At 40.2% G+C, this 26,402-nt stretch overlaps 1 protein-coding gene across 1 annotated transcript; it reads left to right on the top strand.

Moving 5' to 3' along the window:
* The first annotated feature begins 1,275 nt into the window (after positions 1-1,275).
* On the top strand, positions 1,276-24,514 carry adam15 (ADAM metallopeptidase domain 15). The gene is made up of 25 exons (XM_086152531.1): positions 1,276-1,740; positions 3,162-3,253; positions 4,606-4,682; positions 4,755-4,833; positions 4,944-5,020; positions 6,985-7,192; positions 7,419-7,484; positions 7,680-7,751; positions 7,832-8,001; positions 8,080-8,164; positions 8,767-8,915; positions 9,350-9,527; positions 9,608-9,700; positions 11,695-11,890; positions 13,551-13,659; positions 13,742-13,937; positions 14,502-14,579; positions 14,700-14,811; positions 14,920-15,070; positions 15,647-15,755; positions 18,318-18,386; positions 22,129-22,200; positions 22,413-22,475; positions 22,604-22,743; positions 24,174-24,514. Exons 1-25 carry the CDS (start codon positions 1,620-1,622, stop codon positions 24,247-24,249), a joined length of 2,838 nt encoding a protein of 945 aa, XP_086008657.1. The 5' UTR covers positions 1,276-1,619; the 3' UTR covers positions 24,250-24,514.
* Positions 24,515-26,402: the final 1,888 nt, after the last annotated feature.

Genomic DNA, 26,402 nt, shown 5'->3' with positions numbered 1-26,402 from the left:
GTTGGTGATAACCAGCTCTTAACAGCAGCCAGACAGGAATGCAATCGAAGAGAATCCAATCCATCTATGTTCTCTGTGTCTCACTGTCTCTTTCTCTCTCTTTCTCTGGGCAAGTTACAAATGATTGTTCAGTTATACAATCTGGCAAACGTACCGTAAATGTCACGGTGATTTTAGTCCATTATAATTGAATTTGCTATGATTTACCATTCAACATTGGACAAAACCATGAAATTGATCAAATTGTACATATTTTTGGGATGACACTGACAATATTTCATTACATATGTTTTTTTTTCATGATAATCTTGCAAAGAAAATGATTGGTTATTTCAGGGATAATACTTCTGAGTTGTATTATACAAGAAATTTAAACATCACATCAAATAGCCGAATTAAATTTGGAGGTTGAGGAGAAAATAGATAGATAGATCTAACAAACATATCTTTGATAGCTTTTAAGCCTGACTCAATGTACTGCGGACCCAATCTTTCAAAGAGTGAACACTAGTTCAAAATGTATAATAATAGTTATTTTAATCATTGTAATAATTGAATAATGTAATGAGGTGTTTTCAACATCAATTGGAGTGAAACTAACATGTTGTTAAAGAAAAGTACTTGATTAATAAAAGCAGCATGAGATTAAGGAATTCTCTTTTAGTTTGCTTCTTAGTGATATCAAGCATAAAATCCTTTACAGGACTGTCTCAGAAAATTAGAATATTGTGATAAAGTTCTTTATCTTCTGTAATGTAATTAAAAAAAACTAAAATTAATTTTTCATGATATTCTTATATTCTGAGATAGGATTGTCAAGTTATCTAAAGATGTAAGCCATAATCAGCAATATTAAAATAAAAAAAAAGGCTTGCAATATTTCAGTTGATTTGTAATGAATCCAGAATGTATGATTTTTTGGTTTTTGTAATTGCATTACACAAGATAAAGAACTTTATCACAATATTCTAATTTTCTGAGACAGTCCTGCATATGCCTCTGAGAGAGTTCAACGAATTTAAAGTTAATCCTTAATTTGATGGATTAGTTAATTCTCGATGTGATCAATTTCTATTTTAGAATGTGTATGTCGGGTGTTCCTTGATATGAGTGAATCACAATAAAAAAAAAATGTGTATTTGACATGTTTAATAGAGGGTTGAAAGGTGATTATGGACTTTTCGTTTTGTTTTTGCGTCAACATAGTAGCTTTTATTTTGAAGGGCTGGTCGTCTTCCAGTGTGCTCGTTAATCCCGCTACTTTGAGGCAGTCTGTCCCGACTGCTCGCTTTTGCCGGTTCAAACACTAATATCCGGTGTTCTCCATCGATGAGTCACCTTCCAGACCTTTCAGACAAAACAACTCCCAACTCCCCGCCGTTAGGACGACTTCTAACGGACCACCGAGCGGCCCTGTCCGCCGAATGTGAACGGCCTTTCCGGTGTAAAGTCACGGTCTTACCCCGGAGCGTCGTAGTTACCGGACCGTCACTCTGAAGCCGTCAACCGAACACTTTTCCGCGGACGTTTCCGGGAAAGGGAGCGGCGCAATGGGGTTCAGGCGGCGCCCACCACCCCAACTCTCTGACACGCTGAAATAACGGGTCGAGGACTTAGAGATGCCGCGGGGAGCCGCCGGACCGCTGCTACTCACGCTGCTATGTAGCGGCGCCGCCTTCGGGACCCCGGACGCCCGCCGGGAGTCACACCGGGACCCGACCGCCAGCCGGACACTCACCGGTAACCGCTAATCCTTTGTCAGGTTGGCTGTGACCCTTGACCTCGGGTTGATTCCACTTCTCAAGGAAATCTATTTAAATCAATCTGTTATAGTATTGGTATTTGATTTTTTTTTTTTTTCCACTGAAAGTCCAATTTTTTCTTCATTGTTTGGAATATCTTGAATGATTTCTTCATAAATAAGCGTTGGTAAACTTCGACCTATTGTTCACACTTAATCCAGTATTTCCAACAATACTAATACATTCTAGAACAATCCTAACATTGTCAACTTTCTTCATGGTTTGGTCCACATGGTCCACCTCCATCCCAACTAGTAAAGAGCAACAGGCAATCCTATATCTTCAGATTTGATGGTTGGTTATCAGTTAACCAGACAAAAGTATCACTTATCTCACAATAAAGTATGTCATTTAGAAATTATAAGTGAATGATGATAATGTAAAAGAGGGCATGGAGTTGGTTGGTGTGATGATGCAGAGGAAAGGTTTACAAAAGGTTTACAAAAGGCAGATGGTTCCCTTAAAGAAAGCAGCCAAAAAGAAGAGCAATAAAAGTAGCTTAGTTGTGAAAATTGAAACATATAATTCAGAAGATATATAAAAAGCATGAGCAAATGTACCAAATTATATCAACAAGTCAGATGAATCAATTCCGTTGTGCTGTTAATGGACTATTATATGATTTTTGAACGTTTTTACATTTAGTATTCATGACTTTGCTAATGTGCCGAAAGGGGTTTTGTCTTTTCAATACATATGATTTATTTCAATTTCAGTGAAGGCAGGCCATAGCAAAAAAAAAAACAACAATAATAATAATTATAATTATAATAGAAATAAATAGTTGTTATTATCTATATCATAGGTTTTGAGTTATTTTTGTCAATACTTTATGAGTATGTGTCTGCAGAGCTCACAATAAACATTGTTTTGGCCTGTCCATATTTTTGCCTGTCCTTACCTGGCAACCAGTCCAGGATGTACCCCACCTCTTGCCCAGTGTTAGCTCAAATAGGCTCCCGCCCCACTGTATTCCTGAATAAAGGATAAATGGCACAGTGACTCTTTCCACCCTTATTTATTCCACCCATATTGACCTCACCCTTATTATTTTCCCCAAAGTGTTCCAGTTTTTTCAATATCTGGGTTTTCTCTAACAAAGCCTCATTGGCAGATTCACGGATACATCATCTGGATGGTTTGATTGTCATTTTACTTAAGATGAAATAAAGCAAAGAAATTGCCATTTTCTTTGAAAAGTATGTGATCAGAAAGAAAAACATGCAGCAAACAGGTCAAAAATGCATTAATATCATATGATTGACTGAGTGATGATGAAATGCCCCTGTGTCAAGCTGTTGGCCCTCCTCTGCTGCACCTTCCTCCAGGTGAAGCCTTTCTCTTTCCCTGTGTCCTCAGGTCAGAGTCACCGTCAAGTCTCCCTGCTAGAGAAGACCTACCCCTTCGTAATGGTTGAAGGACAGAGGAGGACCCTCAGTAATGCCCTGCAGGTCAGACAGCAAGCAGGTCAAAGTCACTGCTACTGGTTTTTATGCTTGCGTTATTCAGACCGAGCTCAGCTAGATCGGTAGCAAATGCCTGTGACCATGGTAACTTAAAGCGAGTATATAAGGAATTTGTATTACAGCTCCTCTAGAGCGAAGGAGTTGTAATGTAGACGATGACAGGAACCGTTTTGTCGGAAGAGCTTTTAGTTCAGTTGCTGCCGTGGAGGGTTTGGACTTTTTTGTATTACATAGACAGGAAGGAAGTGGGAGTGTTGACCGGTGGGGAACAGGCACTTCCGGGGTAGTTGACAGAAGGTCTTAGATCACTTCCTGTACACTCACACATTGACACTTTCAGTCACACCCACTAATATGCCAATAATATCAGTAACATGGTACGCACACATATTGTCTGCTGGACCAAACCTGGGTGGTATCTGGAATGGCCACTCAAATTCCAGCCACCCCTTAAATGTGCTGTTTTATCAGTAAAATGACATTTTTATTATGTTATTTCTGTCTTGCTTTCTTTTCCGCCTTTTACATTGAATCCTGTGTGTTGCTTTTTTAATGTCTTTCAGGGTAAAATTTTTCATTGTTGGCTATCTGCTACAGAACAAGAATGAAACTATTCAACTCAATGTAAAAGTATCTGAACAGCAGACCAAAAAAAAACATTGACAGCACTCCTTTGTGAACCAGTTAGTTATAACCTGCTGTTGACATGATAAATGATATATTTTCTGTCTAATGCTTCTCGCTTTATTAGAATTCAAATCATAATGAGGCAGCTAACATTAATATATGTTGCCAATTGGTTTATTCTGTTTTTTTTTTCTCAATTGCCTCTCAATATTACTTAATTATTATGCCTTTTTTCAATGGAGCAGCTGGCATATGTGGTCTGTAGACCAAAAAAAAAATACAAGCAGTCTCACAATATTAAAATGTTTTTGTATGTGATGTGAAAAGTACCAGTATGTTGAATAAACCTAATTTAGTTTATTGTAGTTTAGTAAATTTTGAGCCTATCCCAACTGTCATTAGGCAAGAGGCAGGGTTCACCCTGAGCTGGAGAGATACATCCGTTCATTTCCCCTTTCATACATCTGGGCAATTAAGTGTCTGCAATTAACTTACTGCATGTTTTTGGATTGCTGGAGGAAACCAGAGAACCCAGGGGGAAACCCATTCCGACATGGAGAGAACATACACACAAAGAGCTTAATAATATACATTTTAAAAGTGAATGCAATAAAAATGTAATGAATATGATGCCAGGTTTTAAGTTTGAATAATTTATGTATTTATTTAATTATTTGTTCGTCTGTAATCTGTTATATTGTTTGCTTCAGGACGGTCACCCCAGGCACCTGTGCTGCGGTCTGGATATTGAAGGTCGCCTCCTTCTCCTGGACCTGGAGAAGAATCAGTAAGTAAGATCATATCCAACCCAACATGATCTCCGTCACTTTCTGCCTTAATATGTGCCATTCCTCTGCAGGGACCTTTTGCCCAGACCACCCAACATCTTCTATTACCTGCCTAATGGCACTGGTGTGTCTATGAGCACTGCCCCTGTGGTGAGTCAGTCATTTACAGTCACAGCTTTTATTCTGAGGCATATCCAGTTTATACTTGTTTCTGTGTGTGTGTGTGTGTGTGTGTGTGTGTGTGTGTCTTTCTTCTCCAGACTAATTGTTATTACCATGGCAGTGTTCGAGGCTACCCTCACTCCAGAGTTGCCCTGAGCACCTGCTTCGGCTTGCGGTGAGCAATACAGTAAAAATCAGTCACTGATTTTCCAGACGTTAATACTTAAACAAAGACTGTGACAACTGTTTAAGGGCAAGTGTGGATCAGATAAATAATCTTCCCCTAAAGCGAAATTACTTCCAATGTAAAATTCCCTATGCTGTCTGATACTAATGATATCTTATAAAGAAACGAGCAAATTGATAGGAAAAGGGCTCATATGCAGCCAATGAATCAAGACAGCTTTACATCTACGAATGATTAGTTTCAGGGTTTTTTTGTATGTGGTGATCTTTTTCCTTGTCTCTTGCGCTTTGCCGTTGTTTTAATATATTGTGTTATTCCTGTAAGTCTCTCTCTGCCAAACCTGTTCTAACAACAGCTTTGTGTCAGGAGAGAAAATGTCCTGAATGTGTCAGATACAAGCACAACCTTTGAAAAGGGCAGCTGCAACAATGAGTCGGGAAATTACGACAGCATGTTATTTTTATTCGATTAACTTGATTTTACAATTGACGTGATAACATAATATGATATTAAATGGCCAGTGATCTCTTTCCACATGACCTGTTTGTATGTGAAGTCCAATTTGAACTATTTGAAGATAACATTGCCCAACACAATGCTGAGAGGCACTTTTAATCCCAACCCCCACAACCCATTCCCAGGTTCTAGTGTGATTCAGCATCTTCTGCTTTGAGCAATTTATTTTATCGTGTTGTTTTGTCATGCCATGTTGACATTAGATTAGCAACAGGACGTAAGGCTCAGCGATCCAATTAGCTGATTCCAGAAACCTGCGGGATTAATGGAGAACCCTTTAAACTTTCAAAGAAAAATACTTCCACCATGGAGAGAAAAAAATCTCTTTAACAGAAAAGTGGTTTGTTTGGTTTTCTTTGTGTTTCTTGGCATCTCAGCAGAAAATGTGAGCGGCTCGTGCATTCCTCCGCACATGCCGCTGATCTGGATTAACTTAGGTCGTGACCTCTTACCCCACATAAGTTTGAGTGTGGAGGAGGAGGAGGATTACAGGAATATTTTGTGGCCTTGCATGTAATGATACAGTTATTTTGGAAAAGCTAGTGGACCATTTACATTATGCATCATGGCATATTTTAAGATTTACACAGTCAAGTATTGATCCAATTTTGATTTGAAAACTGAATTTAATTGAAATTCTTAGCCAAAATCTACCACTTATTTGCTTTTTCCTCATGAAATTGAAAGTACTAAAGTATTTACTCTGAAATTGCCAAGTTTTTTTTTAATTTTTTTTTTTTATCTAACTGAAACAAATAAAATAGAAGAAAGGACAAAATAAAACGTAAGTCAGTTACTGTGAAAATCACCTGAAAATTATAAATTGAATTGTTAAATTTCAGACCCCCTTAAATTGTGAGTTGTAAATTGGAGTTTCAGATTTACAAACCTGAAAACTGCAGTTCCAACTGTGGAGGTGGAAAAGTCATGGAATTAAGCAAGTCCAATTGCCAAGATAATATTTAGCAACAAGAATGTTTCCAAGGTGTTACAATGGGCTTCGTTTGGGATATATCAAAATGTGTCTCATCCTTCCGTGCTTCCAAGCCATGTTTTAATCCAACCATCCGTCCATTTTCAATACCACCTCTCCAACTCACACAATTGTAGTGGCTTAGAACCAATCCAATTGGGCGAGAGACAGCGTATACCTCGGCAGTGTGATTAGATATTAAAGACATGAACTACTAAAATAGTGATATTAATTTTTCCTTACTAAACAATATTTTCTCTTGACCAGAAAATACTGTCTTGTTTAAGCAGTGGCAAGAAGTTTGGTTGGTGTTTGTTCCCCGTCATCGAATGGGCAACAGAGATTTTGTAATGGGTTTCCTGTAGTTTTAAGATGAGACCGAAAAGAAGTCAGACCCTGTTGTTTCCATTAGCGGGTTGATGGACCGTTAACATGTGGCCTGATGAGCTGTATTCTCCCGCAGTGGCATCATCACCCTCAACTCAACGCACAGCTTTGAGCTACAGCCAATGGTCGATGGCTCTGAAAGAGAAGGAAGTGGAGGGAGCACTGATGAAGATGAAGCCCACCTCCTGTTCTCCATCGGACCCCTGGAGAGTTACGGGGCCGAAGGCTGTGGTGTGACTAACAAAACCATTCTTCCCAGCCACAGCTCCTTACCACCACACAGGGTATGGTGGACACCATCAACAAATGATGTCACTCTAATGCAGCACTGTTTTTAGTTTAGATCATCGGGTGGTTATGACAAGATGGTTTAGATTTCTCTCCATCTTAGCTCATGTTAAAAAGCCGGTATGATTTCTGCTGACATCCGATCATAAAACAAGTATATCAAGAGATATCTAATGGCTGTTGAATTGCACTTTTTGACCTCTTACCTTTGTTTATTTGCAGAGGAAGCGAGATATCTTGACAGAGACAAAATATATCGAGCTGGTACTTGTGGTTGATCATCAGGAGGTCAGTGTGTGTGTTTGTGTGTGATAATATCCAAATAATATTAAATGGTTTTTTTTTACAGGTTTCTGTCATTTCTTGTAATTTTCTTATCTTACTGAATCGGATCAATTTCTCACAACATAACAGCTCATACAATGATTGCCGGATGTCTTTAGAAACTTGACTTTATTTGAAGGTAAACGTTTGTATTTTTAGTTTCTGAACTACCAGAAGAACAACAAGACCATCATCTATCGGATGGTGGACGTGACAAACCAAGTGGACTGGGTGAGAGCTCTTATCTGCTATTTCTGGAAGTCACTGCTGTGAACACATGACAAGCCTTTCCTTCTTATGTCCTGTTGAAGTTCTACAGGCCGTTGAATGTGCGTGTGGCGCTGACCGGCCTGGAGATTTGGAGCGATCGCAACAAGATTCACATTGACAAGTCTCCAACCACCACCCTCAACAATTTCCTGGATTGGAGGATGCGAGAGCTGCTACCTCGACTTCGCCACGACAACGCACAACTGGTCATGTACGATCAGCTCTCTCAGTTTTCACACTCGCAGGTTCTTGATGAGGTTTCCCTCAACAACTCTTTGTGATTCTGCAGGGGCGAAGCATTTGATGGAACCACGGTGGGGATGGCGTCACAGTCGTCCATGTGCTCCAGAGACCGATCAGGTGGTGTCAACGTGGTGAGTGAACACCTCTACTACAATTCCATTTACAACAAAAGTTAGATCACTGAAATTATAAATATGTGGAAAACACTGGTCATTATATCAACCATACTACCCAAGTCCCTTTGGTGTAGTCAGTATTTAAAGTTTGACATATTAGCATTGGTAATTCTTGAAAAATTCAAGAAAACCCGAAATATATTAAAGAATATTGTCAAGAAAAATTCTTGAAAAATGTGAAAAAGATGTCTTGAGTTTTTGTGCAAAATGTGTCAAAAAAAAAACAAAAACGGGAAATTCAAAACAATAAATTTGAAAATGGTAATGACTTATTCGTTCATTTAAATGATTCCGTACATGTAACACTTGGTGTATGAGTCAAACCCCAACTGTGACCCCAGCAAATCACGAAGGAAAATATGTAAACAATGAATAGCAATCTGTTGTCACTGCTGTAGTAATAAATAAATATTGGATATTGCACAAGATAGTGCATAAACAAAAAGTACATAAACATTTGCAAGCGTGCGCCCGGTCAGTCTAATCACCGTTGCAGTATTTATTGCAGGTTAGAATCCCTTCACAGATCATGGATTAAGGTGCTGTGTTTCTCTCAGGACCATCTGGTTAGCGTGCTGGGTGTGGCCTCCACTATTGCCCATGAGCTCGGCCACAACCTGGGTATGAATCACGACACCGCCGAGCGCCACTGCTCCTGCCAGAATGAACGGCGGCTTGGAGGGTGCATCATGGAACCATCAACTGGGTCAGAATAAAAAACACCGGGGGCATCGGTTTAGTGTTTAAATATAGGCACCAAATTACATGACAAGTTACTGAGTCACACTGTTCTATTAAACTACCATTTACGTACTACCATGTACAACCTCCCGCTTCATCACTATCACTTCTCACTGGATTAGGGGAGGTTCCCAGTTTTACAGAATGCTCCCTTTTTGATTGATAATACTGTGATAGGACCAGTAACTACAGGGGATTTTTGATGTGAGCGAGTGAATTATTCCCAGTGTTACCTGAGACTTCCACCAGGGTCCCACTGGTTCAGTAGAACCATCCAGAATATAAGAAGGACTTCAAATTGAGCTGGAAAAACAATCTAGGATATTGAACTTGTGCGTTTAAACCTTGAACTCTTTTCTCAGCGATGTTACTGACCTTTAACCTCTGTCCCCACCCCAGTTTCATGCCGGGACAACAGTTCAGCAGTTGCAGCGCCGCCGATCTGTCCGTCAGCCTGCTTCACGGCGGAGGGATGTGTCTTTTCAACGTGCCACATTTGGAGCAGCTGCTAGGGGGCCCCCGCTGCGGGAACATGTATGTGGAGAAAGGAGAAGAGTGTGACTGTGGACTGTTGGAGGTATGATCTCCCTGTCTGTCTCTCTGTTTGCGTGAGGGGGCAAGTGATGCGATTTTGTTTCTCTGTCTCAAATCATCAAGGAATGTGAAGACCCCTGCTGTAACGCATCTACTTGTCAGCTGGTTCCTGGTGCTCAGTGCTCCTCTGATGGCATCTGCTGCCACAACTGCAAGGTCAGACTTTACACTGACATATTTCTAATTCTTTCCATGCTGAGATGGTGTGAAGTCTCTATTCAAAAAGCAAAAAGAATGTATTCCATGTCTACAATGTTTTGGGTCAAATCTCCACCCAAACCTTAACTCAAACTTGAAGAGCTTACCTTGCTCTGCTCTTAAATATTTCTGTGTAAGAACCTCGTCACAATTCATCTACCAATCAGATACCAGCTGTTAGGTTGACCCTTGACTTGGGGTTGTGGGATGTTTACAGAATGTGCCATGACTTTAACATGTATATTTCCATTGCTGTTTGCATGATTGTCAGACGAAAGGCACAGTCTTGTTTGTACCTTCATCAGTATTTCAAACCGTATCAACTGTAAAACAACAGCAGTCAGACGTACTTATCACGCTTAGAAAATTGCTTCTATCAGAATTCTAGGTGATATGTATGAAGGTTCTTAGTTATCAAGGTCATTGTCATTGATTGTGTAATTTTGTTGTAGCAACTGGATTTGTTAAGTTTCTTGGAGACATTTCACCATTCTTCTGACAAGCCTCTTTAGTTTTGAACAGATTTAGATGAGTTTCAGAGCTAAAGACTCAACTAAACTGAAGAGTTGAGAGGCAAAACGTTCTCAAGAAACAAAACAAGTCCAGTTGCGACCACAATTATGAATATATTATAATTATATATGATATATTATGATTATAAATAAACATATGATTATATATTATTATATGCATTTTGAGGATCATTTGATGACATGTTGATATTGACCTCCCCCCTCAGCATTGAATGTTTTAAATGGGCATTTAATTTTCAATGATACATCTGATTGTAGCTATAAAATTCTGCTTTGTTCCAACCTTGAGAAAAAGTCATAACAACTAGAAGGTGCTCTTATTTCAGTCTTAACTAGCTTAATGCAGTGCAAATTTGAGCTCACCAACATTCACCATAGCTAATATCCATTGGAATGTAGACCAGGAATAAGTAAATTACATGTCAAATTACACCTCAGTTAATGATGATGTCTGACAGTGGAGCAGGTTACAGTAGGCGATACAATCGACAACAATGCTATTTTGAATACGTTTATGCCGTGGGTGTCATTCCTTAACAAGTAGCTTCTGGTAGCAAACTTCTAGAATTGTCAGCAGAAGTTCCACTTGCAGAGAATGATCAAACAGCCACGAAACCCAGATTCTCACACATAGCTTGGCTTGCATTTCTTATGTACCAAGGTATCTTAGACTGAAGTTGCAGTTATTCTTCATTGTTATGACTCAGTCAAGATATCTCTACACTTTGAAAAATGCATTATGTAGACAGGATAAACAGTATGGCAACTGCAGCCTCTGCCTTATTTAGAATTGCAGCATCCGCTTATCGCCTTCCATGTAAATGAATTGATTTGTGTTGTTTAGAGCATTTTGACCACAATACAAAAACCTATTTTATAGACAGAAATATTTTTTTCTGGAATAGAACCCTTTCTATTAAACCTTTACTTTGAGTCCTTGACTTTGGGAAAATTGATGTCAGCCAGTGATCATCTGGGCTCTGCCTCTCGCAGTAAGAATGATTTGGATCCTACCATTATGCAAGATGGTTACTAGTGAAGCTATATGTGTTCAACTTAATAAGAAAAACCTATACTTGTCAATAAAAAAAAAAACATCCAGTTGTCTGGGTAATGAAAGCAATGGCAGCACGTGCCATAAAGCTGTGAACCACCCAGCACAGACTGCTCAACGTATTAGTCACCCAAAAAGCTGCCGATCTTGTTATAGAATTTTGACAACGAATATTCTAAATGCAAAGCAGAAATTCAAGATTATCCCACGAGCGTGCAGAAACAACCTGAATGCAAGTAAAAGGGCTAAACTTCAACCACATACCGTTGACGTGACCACCAACCAATTAATTGAACTACAAGCAAACAGTTAAGACAACAAATAATGTTTCTTGCTGTGCATGTGTAAATCTGTCTATTCTACAGCTCAAAGTGGCCGGCTCTGTGTGCAGAGAGCCAATCGGAGACTGTGACCTGCCTGAATTCTGCACTGGCACCTCTGCACACTGCCCCCCCAATGTCTTTGTACAAAATGGAAAGCCTTGCAAGGACGGCATCTTCTACTGCTATGGAGGAGTCTGTGCCAGCATTCATGAACAGTGCCAGATGCTTTGGGGTCCTGGTAAGACCTTAGTGATGTTGAGTAAGGAGTTGATTTAGATGTCTTTTTTGTCAAAAAATTACTTCTGCAATTCTTTTAAGAGGTTGATGATATAGAATGAACAGAAAAAACACAGTTATGGCAGTCTTGCTACTACTAATGTGGGTTACTTTCAAATATTCACACATTATATTCTGCAAATCTAAATGTAGAATGTGTTGGCATGGTTGGCTAGCAAGAGGACGGAATGTTGGTATGTTCGGTGGGCGGGTAGCCGCGGTATGTTTTGTACCTAGAGTTTAATAAAGTGAGTAATTAGTTGGCAAAACCAACAGCGTCTAAAGAAGACACCACCCAGTTAGATGCTGTCAGAATAACCTGTTCAGTTCCTCTGCTTGGTGACAGATACAAACTTGGCACTGCAAGACTCCAGGTGAAGTGCAGAGCTGCAGGGAATTCTGCCCCAGATATGTGGACATGTCCCGGTGCTCCCAAACCACCACCCCACGCTACGGGGAATTAGCAGGGCAGAGGCAATGCTTTAGCTTTAGTCAAAGGGAGTAAACCCTGACAGAAATCAAGTAGTGGATACACTTCAAGGCAACTCCTGCTGTCAACCTGATGCAAACAAAATGTTCCGCTTCCCTTTGGACCGTATCGTCAAGGCCGAGAGGGGGACCTTGTTGCATGGACAACCCAGGATCTCCATCCATGGCCCCCAGGCTTGCTCCCTGGAGCGGTCATTTCAGTTACATCTCATTGGATCTCTGTTAATAATTTTAAAGACTGTGATCTAGACCTATTCCACGTAAAGTGTCATGGAGCAATTCTGTTTGAATTGGTGAACTGACAAACCTGCCCTGGGTTTTACCAATGAATCCCACAATCAGTTTGAATCAGAAAACTGTCATGTCTACGGCACAGCCCAGGACAAGAGCAGCAAGTTATTCCAATACAATTGTTCCTCCCCATTGCCATGAGCAGTTGTTAATTCTGTTATATTTCAAGTTGGCACAGGCGATCTCAGCTGTGTTAACTGCAGGAAAACTTCAGAATAAGAAATGCTAATCAATATACTTTCCTCCGGATGCGGACTCTGAAGGTCTAAGTTTCTCCCAAGATAACAGTGTTGCATCCCTACAAACACTGTTGTGTTGCGGTTAATCATTTCAGGAACATCCTTTCTCCTCCTGCCGAACAAGTTAATTTTTCAAGAGTGGTTTTAGGCATTGCCAGACATTTCCAGGGTGGTAACTAGATAAGTGGAAGACTTTTGGGGAAGCTGTGAAAACTGCCTTGAATGAAACTATGACAAGCTGATGACAGTGAGCATGCATTTAGATTTTTGTTCGGGCTCACTTTCATAGTAAAATAACACTTTTATTCAATTATTTACTGTTGTATTTGTCCTCCTATAATGATGTGTTGTTTTTTTTTCAACAGTTTCACTCTGAGCCTTAATATAATGTACAGTCATGGCCAAAAGTTTTGAGAATGACACAACCATAGAAACATCTGGAAAACACCTAAAAACCCTGAAGGAACACACTTTGTGAAAGTGTCATTCTCAAAACATTTTGGCCACGACTGTACGTTTTAACTAGTTCACACTGAAACTTTCGATTGTGTCGTTGGACGTACAGTATATTGACCAGCTTGCACTGCCTTCATCTGTGTCCAGGTGCCTCTGGTGCCCCAGGCGTCTGTTTTTCCTCCGTAAACAAGCAGGGGAACAAATACGGAAACTGTGGTCAACTGAGTAACGGCTCCTACGTACCCTGTCGAGACGCGTGAGTATCCAGGTCATCAATGCTGGTTGTTGCTATTTTAAATCAAACGGTTATATTTAATCAGCACTGTACTGTGTTGTAGTGATGTTCACTGCGGCAGGATCCAGTGTCAGGGTGGGCAGGACCACCCCCTGCTCGGAACAAACGCGGAGATCCTCACCACCGAAGTGCGCTTCAATCACAGCGACCTCGTGTGCAGAGGGACCTTCTTCCATTTAGGAGATGATGTGTCGGATCCTGCAACGGTGGCTCAGGGCACAGCCTGTGGACCTGCTAAGGTAATACGGTCACTCTCATACAAATCACCATTTGAACGTATGATTGAATGTAAGTAAATTATAGATTGATGTACATTCGTTACAGATCTGGACTACCTCTTGTATGTTTATGGTAAAAACAATTTTTAAAATCCGATCTTTCTTCTGCGTGTTGATCGCTGTCAGGCAGCCTGTCAAAAAGCCTATTTCTTAGGCAATTTCTCAAAATTATATTCTGAAAATATTTCTCTATCTGCTAAAATTTGATGCTAATATTTATTTATGTCTTGAATCCTATTTGTCTTGTCAGTGTTTATATTTTGTTAGTTATGAGTATAAAAATCAAATAATTTTGAATTTGCTTGGATATAATTCTGACTGTCTATCACCATTTGTGTTATGTGTAAAAAAGTTGCCTTTATATGTAGTCATATATTAACAGGAGTAATACAATTCCTCAGTGTCAGTGCATTGCCTGTAGTATTTTCATTTCAAATGGAATTAATAAATGCTGAAATATTAATGTGAGAATGATATTTTGGTTTCAGACAAAAAGACAAAGTTAATTCGCACTGTGTTTTTCAGGCCTGTCTGGACCAGAGGTGTCAAGACGTGTCCGTGTTCGGTGTTGCCGAGTGTAGCAGCAAGTGCAATGGCCACGGGGTGAGTGACATCACATGGTGTCAAAATGTTCCTTTTTTGAAACTTTTTTTTCTACTTTTGTTATCAAACACTTAACAAATTAAAACAACTGCGCAACATATCTGTTTGGTTTTCTGCCAGGTGTGTAACAGTAACAAAAACTGCCACTGTGACATCGGCTGGGCCCCGCCTGACTGCCTCTACGCTGGACATGGAGGCAGCGTGGATAGCGGTCCTGCACAAGCCAGTGGAGGTAATGCTCCAGGCCAGGCTTCTGACCAGCACTAAGGTCACGACTAAGACAAAAACCAAATTACAATCGAGTGTACACACAGTCTCTGATCGCCTCCTCTCTTCCCAGAATCGTACCCAGTCCGAGTCGCCTTGCTGGTGGTCTTCCTCCTCATCGTTCCGCTCGTTCTCCTGCTGCTCGCTATCCGTTTCCCGCAGATCCGCCGTAGCTGCTTCTGTTTAAACAGAAAACCTTTTTCCAAAGTCCGACACCACAACAGGTTTGAGTCTGTGACTATGACATTGCCCTGTCTTTCAAACTGAGACTGCTGATATGTAAGAATTCTAGCTCCTGATTCGAAAACACTGTTTTCTGATCCCACTGGGAAACACCTCAGCTATATCTTGTATATATCAACTCATCCCAATGTATAGAGGCAGTGTAGCAGGTAATTACACTGTATGTCTGTTTACTTGAAATTCAATGGATAAAGTAGATTGAGCAGGGAATAGTTAATGATATCTCAGATGTTACAAAATTGAAAAAAAAAAACATAAAAAAATGTCTGTCCACCTTGACTATTTTTGATTTAGCTGTAAACTGTACATGTTGACACTGGTGCTTTCTCAAATGCATTCATTGGTCATGTTTCAAATGATTAATTTCATGTTTCGTCTGAAACTTCAGACCTCGATTACACCGCCAAGAATCCTGAGACAGTGATTAATCGAAAACGATGATGAAAACTTCTGAAACCAGCTTAGACTTGTGTTTTAATTGTATTTTCTATCTGCTAAGACTGTAAATCTCACTTTCCATCAAAGGTTAACGTAACAAATTATGTGTATTTCTGAAGGGTGCCGGCTACAGAGCGAGTTGACGGCAGGAGCAGAGAACACATTCGATCGCTGAGGTATCAGCTAAATCCCCAGGTGGAAATCCAGCTGACTCCACCTGCCAGAGAGGTACCCTCAGATCACTGATGGTTCTCAGTATGAGTGACATGACCCTCAAAATATTTAAAGAGGCAACCTGATATACCGTAATTTCCGGACTTTTATCACTTAAACAATGATACGGCTAATATATGGATTTTTTTGGGAGGGGGGCCTAACCAGCTTCACGCTGCTAAAACATTTATCCTCGTCACATCGGACCGATGAAATGACCGGGAAATTCTGAGTCCGTTCAACTCCGACACCGAAGAAGACGACTTTGACGGTTTTAGTGTGCAGGAGGAAGCCCGAGATCGCGATTGGCAAGTCGGTGCGGCTTATATTGAGGTGCGCTCAATAGTCTGGAAATTACGGTAGTCACATTGAGTTGATCTGGAATAAACATGAGAGCAAGATAATTAAAAAGCTGTGACCGTCAAGTGTCCCAAATATCATAAACAGCAAAAAATTACCTCAATTTACCAAAACGTTGATTTTAACATTAGCATAAATAAAGCCCTCACCCCAACTTTTAACCAAAAAAGGAAAATTAAGATTTTACTTTCAAAATTTACAGTTTACGGCAGCAAGTAGGAAGGTTCCTCTATCGATTCTGAAGGCTCCTTGTACAGTATAAATCTGTTAAAGAAAAATGTTGCATAATTATTAAAATATATTTTATGAGTCAGCCTTGTCAAATTTAGCCTTTAACAAGAATAAATAAAGGTGAAATAAACCTCTTCTGTATTTGCTGAGGACAAGTTGGCATAAAGCCACCAATATCTGAGTTCCTGGAGCAGTAGCACACGCAAATTCATCCACCAGAGTAACGGCTTGGCTCAAGGAGTGGTTCTCAGATTATGACATGCAAATTTGCAAATTCACACAATGATCACGCTTATGAGTTAATAAGGGTACTGTGGGCTCAATGTACAAAAATAAGAGAAAATATTCACGCAAAACGGGCAATTTAATGATGCAACCACTTCACCTCTCTATTATCAGGACAGATGCTTAACATGAATTATTTCTCTCTAAATGGGCTCAATCAATCGATCGAGCGATAATTTGCAATCGGACAATCAGAAAAGGAGAATTGGACAGTTTAGCTTAGAGACTCACCACTATTTTAGCATTCATGTTGTGAAAAGACATTACAGCAATTTGACTTAAAAAAACAACAACAAAAAACAGAAGACTTATGTTCATGGAGAAAGCAAGAGCTACAACACTAAAGGGCGCAAGAGCACAGCATACTGCTACAATCACACTGAAAACATAACTGTTGCTGCCATTTGGGTGTCTTAATATCGACAAGGCAACTCTTTTGATTCATAAAGACAGTCGCAGCCATTAATTCACTAGTGGGAAATACGAAGAAGCATTGAGTTGTATTGACATATTCAAATCCCTAAAAAGAAATTGTCATATTTTTGGATACGAAAAACCCTCATCCTGTTGTGCTCTCTGGACCTGATTTAGGACATTGTTCAAACCGCAAGAGACACAACAAATTGTCTAGATTGGCAAATGCCAGAAGGTCTATGCTCTATTGTAAGAGTGAAATGCTCCTAAAATAAGACATTGAAAACAATGAAACTGGGATTTTAACAGATGCACACACACAAAAAAAATCTATTGCAACTGAGACATTGTCACAATAGCACAATTGGGTTTAGCAAGCGATATTAGACTTGTATCCCCAATTTCCATTTGGAAGGGTACAGTGATGTTGATTTCACAATATTTTTGTGATCTTACCAAAAAAAAAAAAAAAACACAGTTACCCAAGACATGGCTAATTATTGCCAAAATATATTATATAATGTATAGCTGAGATGTGAATGTGTATATACTATGCATATTATTTTGCTTGTTTAATGTTTACTAACTAGTATAAGAGCTACAAGCTGGTTCTCTTATCGTACACTGTTCCTTAAGAGATTAACATTACTCATCAACTTTATCGATTATATTATGGATAACTGTATTTGAAGCTACCTTTTTACATTTGCCATGTCCTTAAACAAAACATCTTTCATCCGTCACTTTTATTCTCGCAATTTTGCAAGTTGTCTCTAAAAGGGTCACCACTTCAAACAGTTAAAGAATATTAGTCTCTTTCCATGCAAGGTCAAACCTAAGAAACACTTTTATAATATATTTTACCAGATTGTAAAAAATAAAATGTATGACTATATTCACTGTGTTCATAACCAATTTAGTGAAAAGTCCACACCTGAATATCAACGCATATTTACTATTTGCATCAACAGCATTCTGCAAGCTCTTTCTAATTCTGTATTTTCTGTTCAATCATTGCTTTACAGTCTGGCTTTTCTTTGGCAGGACTTTGTTCATTTCAACGCTTTGTTAAAGCAGTTTACACAAGGATATATTGCAACTTGATGAATTATAAAGCCTTCCTAAGATAAACTAAAATCAACACCTTTTATTCATCTTAGAGATGAAGAATAAAGAGATGGAAAACAGTTTTCTGTGAAACTAAAGAGAAGCCTCTTTGCTTAGCTGCTGCCTCCTCCTCTCCACCAGCTGTCACTTTGCTCCATTTCCTGTTTTTTCTTCTATCAGGTTCATGACCGACCTGCTCCTCCTACTAAGCCACTCCCCCCCGACCCCGCCTTTAACCCCTCGCAGCAGGTAACATCACCTAGATAAGCTCATATCTTGGTGTGATGTCATATGTCAGTCGCGTGATGGTCATGTGACACCCAACCCTCCATCAAATACAAGCAAAATATGAATACGTGTTTCGTTTCCGTTGTCATTCAAGTTTCAATGGATGCTAACATTGTGTTGCTGTGATATTGTTAGCCTTCCATGTGACAGGAAGTGATGCGGATAGATAGACTGACTGACTTAAAGATAAGAAATGAAAAAATGACGTACAGTCTGATGGCACCAGGCAGGAAGGGTTTCACATTATTAGAAGCTGCTCTTGAGATTGTCCCATTTTTTGGGGGGGGTGATTGGCCATAATGCCCAACATTCTGTCCTACGGACTGCCATTCTGATTGGTTTGTCATTTTGATTGGTTTGTTCTGTCTGTCACTTAAATGCCTGTGAAGCCCGATAGAAAATATGGAGCATCCTGTTGCAAACGTTGAAAAATCTCAACTTCCTAAGGGAGCTGAGCCAGCTCAGGCCCTTTTTGTATACAACCTCTGTGTTTGTTGATGACTCAGGCTCATTGTTCAGCATAGCACCCAGGTACTTATAGGGTGTTACCATCTCCACATCTGTTCTATAGTTAGAGACTTGAGAACGTCAGTGGTTTTTCCCATCGAAGTCCACCGGGTTTCTTATGTCTTTGTCATGTTCAGGTGCGGGTAATTCTTCCCCGAGCCACCTCACACAGCAGCTTATCAGTACTCTGTACTGCATCCAGTCCATTCTCCACACACCCACCTATGGCCTTGTCATCAGAGAATTTCAACAGATGACAGATGACACACTTGAGATGGCTCAGTATAGTGAGTGTAGGTGGAGGAGAGGAAGGGAGAGAGCACAGTTCCCGATGTTACTTGTCAGACATTCAGCCACGCTGCTCTGTAGTCTGACATACTGGGATCTGCCTGTGAGGAAGCCTCTACCTTCATATCCTCGAGTTTTGCCCTAAGCAGCCTGGACTTAATGGTATTGATGGCCCTTGAGAAGGCAAAGAATGTGATGTGGACTAAGGTATGACTTTTGTCCAAGGAGGAGTATGCTCTCTGCAGCTGCTCAACTTTTCTTACACTGTCCACTTTCTGATGTGAGCGGTTGACATTTCCCATCTGTTGGACGATTAAAGAAGGATTCTATTTTATTCTAAATGTATTATGGCGTCTTCCAAACATGCTGCTGTAGGGGGTCTTGTGAAAGGACACCAGGAGTCGGAGGTGTTCCAGCAGCAGCCTCACCTAGACCTTCATTATAGGAGAGTTATGCTATTGCTATCCCTGCTATTGCTCTCTAGCCATTCAGTGCCACAGGATGTCCTTTCTTAGATACTTGGAACAGGCAGGATGTTGTTCATAGCACTTGGACTCTCTGAAGGAGCCGGCTCATTTTGAAACGGTACTGAAGTCCTCCACATATCTCTTAAGCAGGTCTTCAAATCTCAGGGGCTTATGCTGTTCAGTTAAGGGGGGGCTTTATCTTTTTGCTCATGGTATCTTCTCTTTGGCAGCACCCTAACCTTTCCTGTCCGAGCCTGTGATATCCTCATTTCTGTGCAGACATTTCTATTGTTATTCATAAGTAGTTTCTCCCCCAGTTTCCCTTTCCCTTTGACATCCTTACCCCCATCCATCAGTTGTTAGTGGCAGAGCAGATGCCTCAGACTAGATGCGAATAACACAACTCAACCCTTTCATAAAGGAATGGTATTATTTCCTGGCAGAAGTGGGTACTAGAAGGAACGTCATGCCAGGGCTCAATTACCTTAAGCATGTGTATAAACCTGGTGTTCTCAACCACTGAATATGGCCTTAGAGCCGCTGCTATAAAAACACCTTAAGCTGCTTTTGCACTGTGCTAGTTTTTTCTCCCTTTTACACTGAAAAACATGTTTGTGTGGTGCCGTTTCAAACGAGTTAACAGGGTTGACGTACCGTCACAAGCGTCCCCGATCTCCACTCGATGCTGAAAAATCGCTTTCTCCCATTTACTTACTTTTGTCCATTTTCATATTTCACTACAGTGTGAGGCAGACACCCTTTTTGCTTCTCACTGGATATGTGCAGTGTGGGAACTTGGTATGTCTCTGTACCATACCGAATGTTCTTTACCAAAGAATATGAATACTAAATACATGTGCCATTACTCCTTAACTCTGTTGGCTGAGCTTAGGTTTAGAAATAGGGTGAAAAAGACAGAAGTTTAGAGTAGAGCTACTTCTGCTTTGTATCGAAAAAGACTTCTTTAAGGGGTTCAAACATCTGATAAAGATGCCCTCTGGGAAACTCCTACATAGAGGTGTTTCAGGCATGAGGGAGGTCCCATGGTCAACCCAAAACATACTGGGAAGGGAAGACCTTTGGGTTCCTCAGGAAGAACATGAGTATTTTGCTTGGCAAAGGAATGCCATGGCTTACCCACTCAGTCTGTTGTAACCATGACCCAGATCTGGATAACTTGCTGAAAATTACTTCATTCATTGTCTAACTGCTTCTCCCTTACCGGCCGTGCATTAATTTGAAATGTGTCTGAAGGCGTGCCAAGAATGCGCATACAGCTCACAACATTTGACCGGATGGCTCCTGGAAACAGCCCCGTGACCCCAAACTCCTGTAACACCTCCCACAGAATACCCCTTGGGACTCACTTGTCCTCTCCAAATATACAAAGCACATGTAGAGGGAATAAGCAAACACCAATGAATCTTCCAGGATCCTTGCAAGAAGGAAGAATGAGTCCACTGTTTAACGACCTGTTGAAGTCCACATTGTTCCCCTTGAATCAAAGGTTTGGCCATCGGTTTAGAGTCTCGTTTCCTGCGTCTGAACTGTGTTTTTGAAAAATGAGGGCCACAACCCTGGTCTGCCTTTCCCTGGGAACCGTCCCCGGCCTCCACGGGACATCGAAGAGACGTATTAGCCAAGCCAGTTCCACAGAGTTGACTGCTACCTCATTATGCATAGATAAGGATTAAGGTTTGGTCTATTAGATTTACCTCCTTCATTGAGGGCATGTCCGTTAGGTTCAGGAGTTGCTCAAAGTGCTCTTTCCACTGCTTAATAATGCTCTCGTTGAGGCACCCCAAAAAAGAAGAGGGTCCAAACTCTTCTTCCAGAGCCAATGCTATCTGCAGAGGAGAGTCCTACTTACTCTAACTGGTACAGCTGCATCTCCCATTAGCTAAGGTGACATTGGATGTTCCTAAAGCCAGCTTAATGGAGAAGGCTGGCAAATGAAGGTATCCCACCTTTATCACCTGTGCAAAATACATTTATGCGTAAAATAGGATACATACCAAGCCCCGTAGGCCAAAGCCCAGCCAACAGGCACTCGCCAACTAACTCCTCTCCTAGGCCTGTCTCCATGAAGGTGACGTCCCATTTTGCCTTCTATTGTTCTCCATCATCAGTTTTTTAAAATTGCTCTTCGTCAGTACCATCGCCTTGTGCCCCCTTGCCTTAAGAGATCTTACCAGGGCTTAAACCGCAGACAAGACAACTCCCTGAATCAAGGGGACATGCAAACTCAGCCTCTATTTCAAATCATTTGGGAGTAGCTACGGTTGAAGGAATGTCTAGTTTGAAGCAAACAGGCATTTTGTGTAAACAGCCCCTACTAACAAAATGTGAAAGCATTTACTTGAGCATGACTCTTTTTCTCTCTTCTCTTGTATTTTGCTGCCACTTACAGTTTTCTCACTACTTTATTTCTGCTGCTTTAGTGGATTAAATGGTGCCTACCTCCACCCAACAAGCCACTGCCCCCAAACCCAACTCCCGCACAAACCAACCAGGTACCTGGTTTGTCCTGACCTTGACCAACTTCACAAATGTTGTATAATCAGTGTCCAGGTCAAAGATGCCCCTGATTGACTCACAACAACAAAATAATTTCCAGCAGATGAATCATTATTAATATTATTATTACTATTAATTTTAGAATGATTCATTACATTTTTTCTTGCGACGTATTTAACATCCCTCGTCCCTTCTGTTAATTTTCTAGCTGATGGCTCGACCAGCCACACCAACCAAGCACCCTCCCCACAAACCCACAACATCTGCACAGGTATACCTGCTGCTAACTTAGCATGTAGTTTTATGGAACGTAAGAATGTAAACATTAAGAACCGATAATATTTTGAACGTCTGAAAATGTTCTCTTGTTGCTCTCATGCCATTTTTATCTGTCCTCAGTCTGGTCCTCCATTTAAATCAGCATTGCCCAAGAGACCTGTTGTGAGGCCAGATTCTCATCCACCCTCCCCACCAGGTTGTGCAGTCAACAGCTCAACACTGCAACACTCCTCAGTTGCACCGTCAGTTCCTCCCAACAGGTACACTTGTCATCTTTTCACTTCCTGTGTAGAATACCAACTTCCTGTTTCTGACCTAAGCCGAACTGCTGTTAGCCCGATAGAAGCAGTTAGCATGTCGTCACCACAGGTACAACTGACGAATCACGTTGATATTTCTGTAGCACTGGGATACGTTTATTACAATTAAAAATCAAAACTGAGTTTCAAGCTGAATTTATTCAGACATAGTGAGGCCAAGCCAACTTCATTTGAAGTTGGAAGCGTACAGTATGGGCTCCAGACAAATCTTTAGACTTCCTCTTGTGTGACGCGATCGCGGCACATAAATGTTAGAATGCACATTTTATCCCGACTGGTCTGAAATGGGAATAAAAATATTGAAAAAATATTTTCTAACAAAGACAATTGTTGGGATGAAGTGAATTCTCAAGAGACGTATGAGTAAATTTAATACATTTGATTCTTGCTATACATATATGAATTAGATACAATCCAAATGCAGTTTGTAGATTTTCTCATGCTTAAAACATGATATGTGCCATGAGTACTTTTCAGTATATGATAATTTGAATAAAAGAAAAATACAACATATTTTAAAAGTTTATTACTGGTTTGTCTAAATAACTGCCCTTTCTGAATTTGTTTCCAAAAAGTTAGAAAAAAAGAAACATGACACTATGCTACATTACCTTACCTTGAGAATTGTGTGGATACAAATTCTTGGAAGTTTGAAAGTGGATTTCCTTTTCATTTCTGCTCAATTTATAACCCTTTTTTCTGTAACTTTGAGGTATTTGTTGCCATACAGGCGCCATAATGTTTCTTTTTATGCAATGCACTTTCAATTGGAGACAGATGTGAGGGCCAGTCCAGTACCCTCGCCATTTTATTAAAAACCAACACTGTTTGGCGTGTGCATTGTCTTGGTGGGATAAAAGAGGACTTCCCTGTGAAATTGGCAGACCTGGAGTATACCGAAGCATAGATTATTCCAAACCTTTTGAGGTACAGACAGATTTTGAGGATGACTTTGAAATACCCGACCATCACCTGTTTTCGGTCAATGTCTTTACTGAAATTTTCCATACAGGTCTTTTCAACGTTCCACAACTTCCCCAGTATTTTGTTGCTCCTGCTCTCCCCTTTCTTTTGAAACAAGGCGGCGGCATGTTATCGCAAATATATTTATTTCAAAATGATATTTATAATAAAAGCCCCTCTTTGTACTTTCTTTCAATCGATCTTGGTACCAAAAAGAATTTGCAAATGTCTCACAGTATTCATTGTATCATGCGTATCATCTCGGATGTTTCCATTTTCATTCAATAACGGGGTTCAGATTTTTTACAATTATTTCCAGAGTATCGTCAGTTTACGGTTGCTCTTAAAAAGTGTACTCAGGAGCTGATACGGAAACTAAAAGAAAAAGCAACTCTTCCTTTATCCAGACATGCTCCTCCTCCTCCTCCGCCGCCAAGTCGCCCGGCTGCTCCTCCGAAAGTCAACCCGTCACTCCTGCTTTGACCAACCGACAGTCCGAGCTGCAGCCAGATGTTTCTGGACGCCGAGACGCTAAAGATGGCGATGACTCTCTTTTTCAGTCAAGTATCAGAATCGGCGTCTCTCAGCTCCACCTGTAAATACTAACTCTGGGGCCAGATGTTTGCTTACCGCAGAACATCGCCCCCTGAAGGGAAGGGGGGGTCAGTGCCTTGGACAAAAGGACAACCTATTTAAGCAAATGTTTCATGATGTCTTATTATTTGAAATAAAATCTGATGTCCTACAACCCTATTTTCTGGTGTCTCATATTCAAGTGTGCAACATGATGAGCAATTTAAGAGTTTGTAGCATAGTAATGTACAGGACTGTCTCAGAAAATTAGAATATTGTGATAAAGTTCTTTATCTTCTGTAATGCAATTACATAAACAAAAATGTCATACATTCTGGATTCATTACAAATCAAATGACATATTGCAAGCCTTTTATTATTTTAATATTGCTGATTATGGCTTACATCTTAAGAAAACTCAAAAATCCTCTGAAGCGTGGTTCCCTGCTCGAGTCCGCCCCCTGCGATTCGTGACAATTTCCATTAAAATTTGTCATCCAGTTGGAGGGAGAAAAAAAAAAAAAAAATCCCCAAGTCTTAAATTCCTGTTATGTTTTTGTTGAGCAGGTTTTCTCATTGAATGAGGATGTTTTGTCTCGAGACGTGCCGTCTTCATGTCACTGTTTACGAATTTCTTGAATACAACACACAAATTACCCGGGTGTGTGAATGGGAGTGAATGCTTTGCATGTTTCTTGTGGATTTAGTGGAACGTGTATGTTTTGAAAGACCTTTCAACCTCTTTGAACAGCTGTTCTTTAGTTTTATTGAGAGAGATCACTAGCTGCAACAACCAACTTTTATTTTGCAGGTCTCTCGCTCACACACACACACACACACACACACACACACACACACACACACACACACACGGTCAAACACATTTAAGACTGACCCACAGTTTTTAACTAGGAAATATAGAAAAAAGAAAAGATCTGAGATTGAGGCTAAACATATGCACACACACACAGACAAACCTACACACTCGTATATAAGTATTATATACATATGTATATATTATTTCTGCCTCAGTTGGGAAACATGGTTTGCATGTTGCTAGCGGAGCCTTGGAATAGTGACGTGTGTGTGTGGTGGCAGAAGAGAGGTATGAACCTATTCATCCACAAGGTTATTGACACCTGGGATAATATTGACAAAACCAGCACCATTGAACATTACCTGTGTCCTTGAATTTTATGCACTGAAAGGTCAGTGAAAAGATGCTTATTACATGATTATATATATAAAAAAATTAACAAAAAGTATCAATTAAGTAAAAGTGGCTAAAATGTAGCCGAGACATATCAGTACCATTTGTAAGGTCCATGAACAGAAGAAAATTAATATTACCAGAATGAAAAATCATATGCTCATGTGATGTTTTTATATTTTTCTGCCTTCCTTAACATCAATCATAGATTGATAATTGCCTCTATAATTGTGCAATGTAAGTCACATTTCTGCTCATATTGCTCTTTTTACTGAAAAAAAAAACAATTTTTTAATCTCAATGTTTTGTTCCTGTCTTCAGTGATACTGTATTGTTACAATGTTGTCAACTTAGCCTAAAGTGCCCATGTGGCCTGAATAAGATACAATTATTTACATTTAAAATTGTTTTGCAGGCAGCTTCAGTCCTCACTCTCATTTTGACATCATCATAGGTCATGGATCTTTCTCCTTCCTGCAATTTACTATTCATAATATTACAGTTAATCGTGTTTCGCTTTAGTTTCTTTAATGGAAATACAGAATTTACTGCAAGGATTGCATTAATGAGCAGAACAGTGGCACAGATGTGTGATACAGTGGAATCGGACTCATCTGGAAACCAGTCCAGGGTGAAACCTGCCTCTGTCCCATTGTCAGCCAGGATGGGCTCCAGCATCCCCGTGACCCAGAATGCAGGATAAGCAGTACAGATAATGAATGAGTGAACAACTATATTAATTCCACTGGACTTCAGTTAGGAGGTACCACTAAAGATAATTAACAAACACATTGCCATTCTTTTCAGTGCATGGCATATAAGTAGGCCTATGCAAACTTGCATACTTCATTTG

This window comes from Fistularia commersonii, chromosome 9 (genome assembly GCF_037954325.1).
Source record: "Fistularia commersonii isolate RoL2024-O1a breed Wild chromosome 9, RoL_Fcom_v1.0, whole genome shotgun sequence".
Classification (NCBI taxonomy): domain Eukaryota; kingdom Metazoa; phylum Chordata; class Actinopteri; order Syngnathiformes; family Fistulariidae; genus Fistularia; species Fistularia commersonii.
This window is presented reverse-complemented; position numbering and strand designations above follow the sequence as displayed.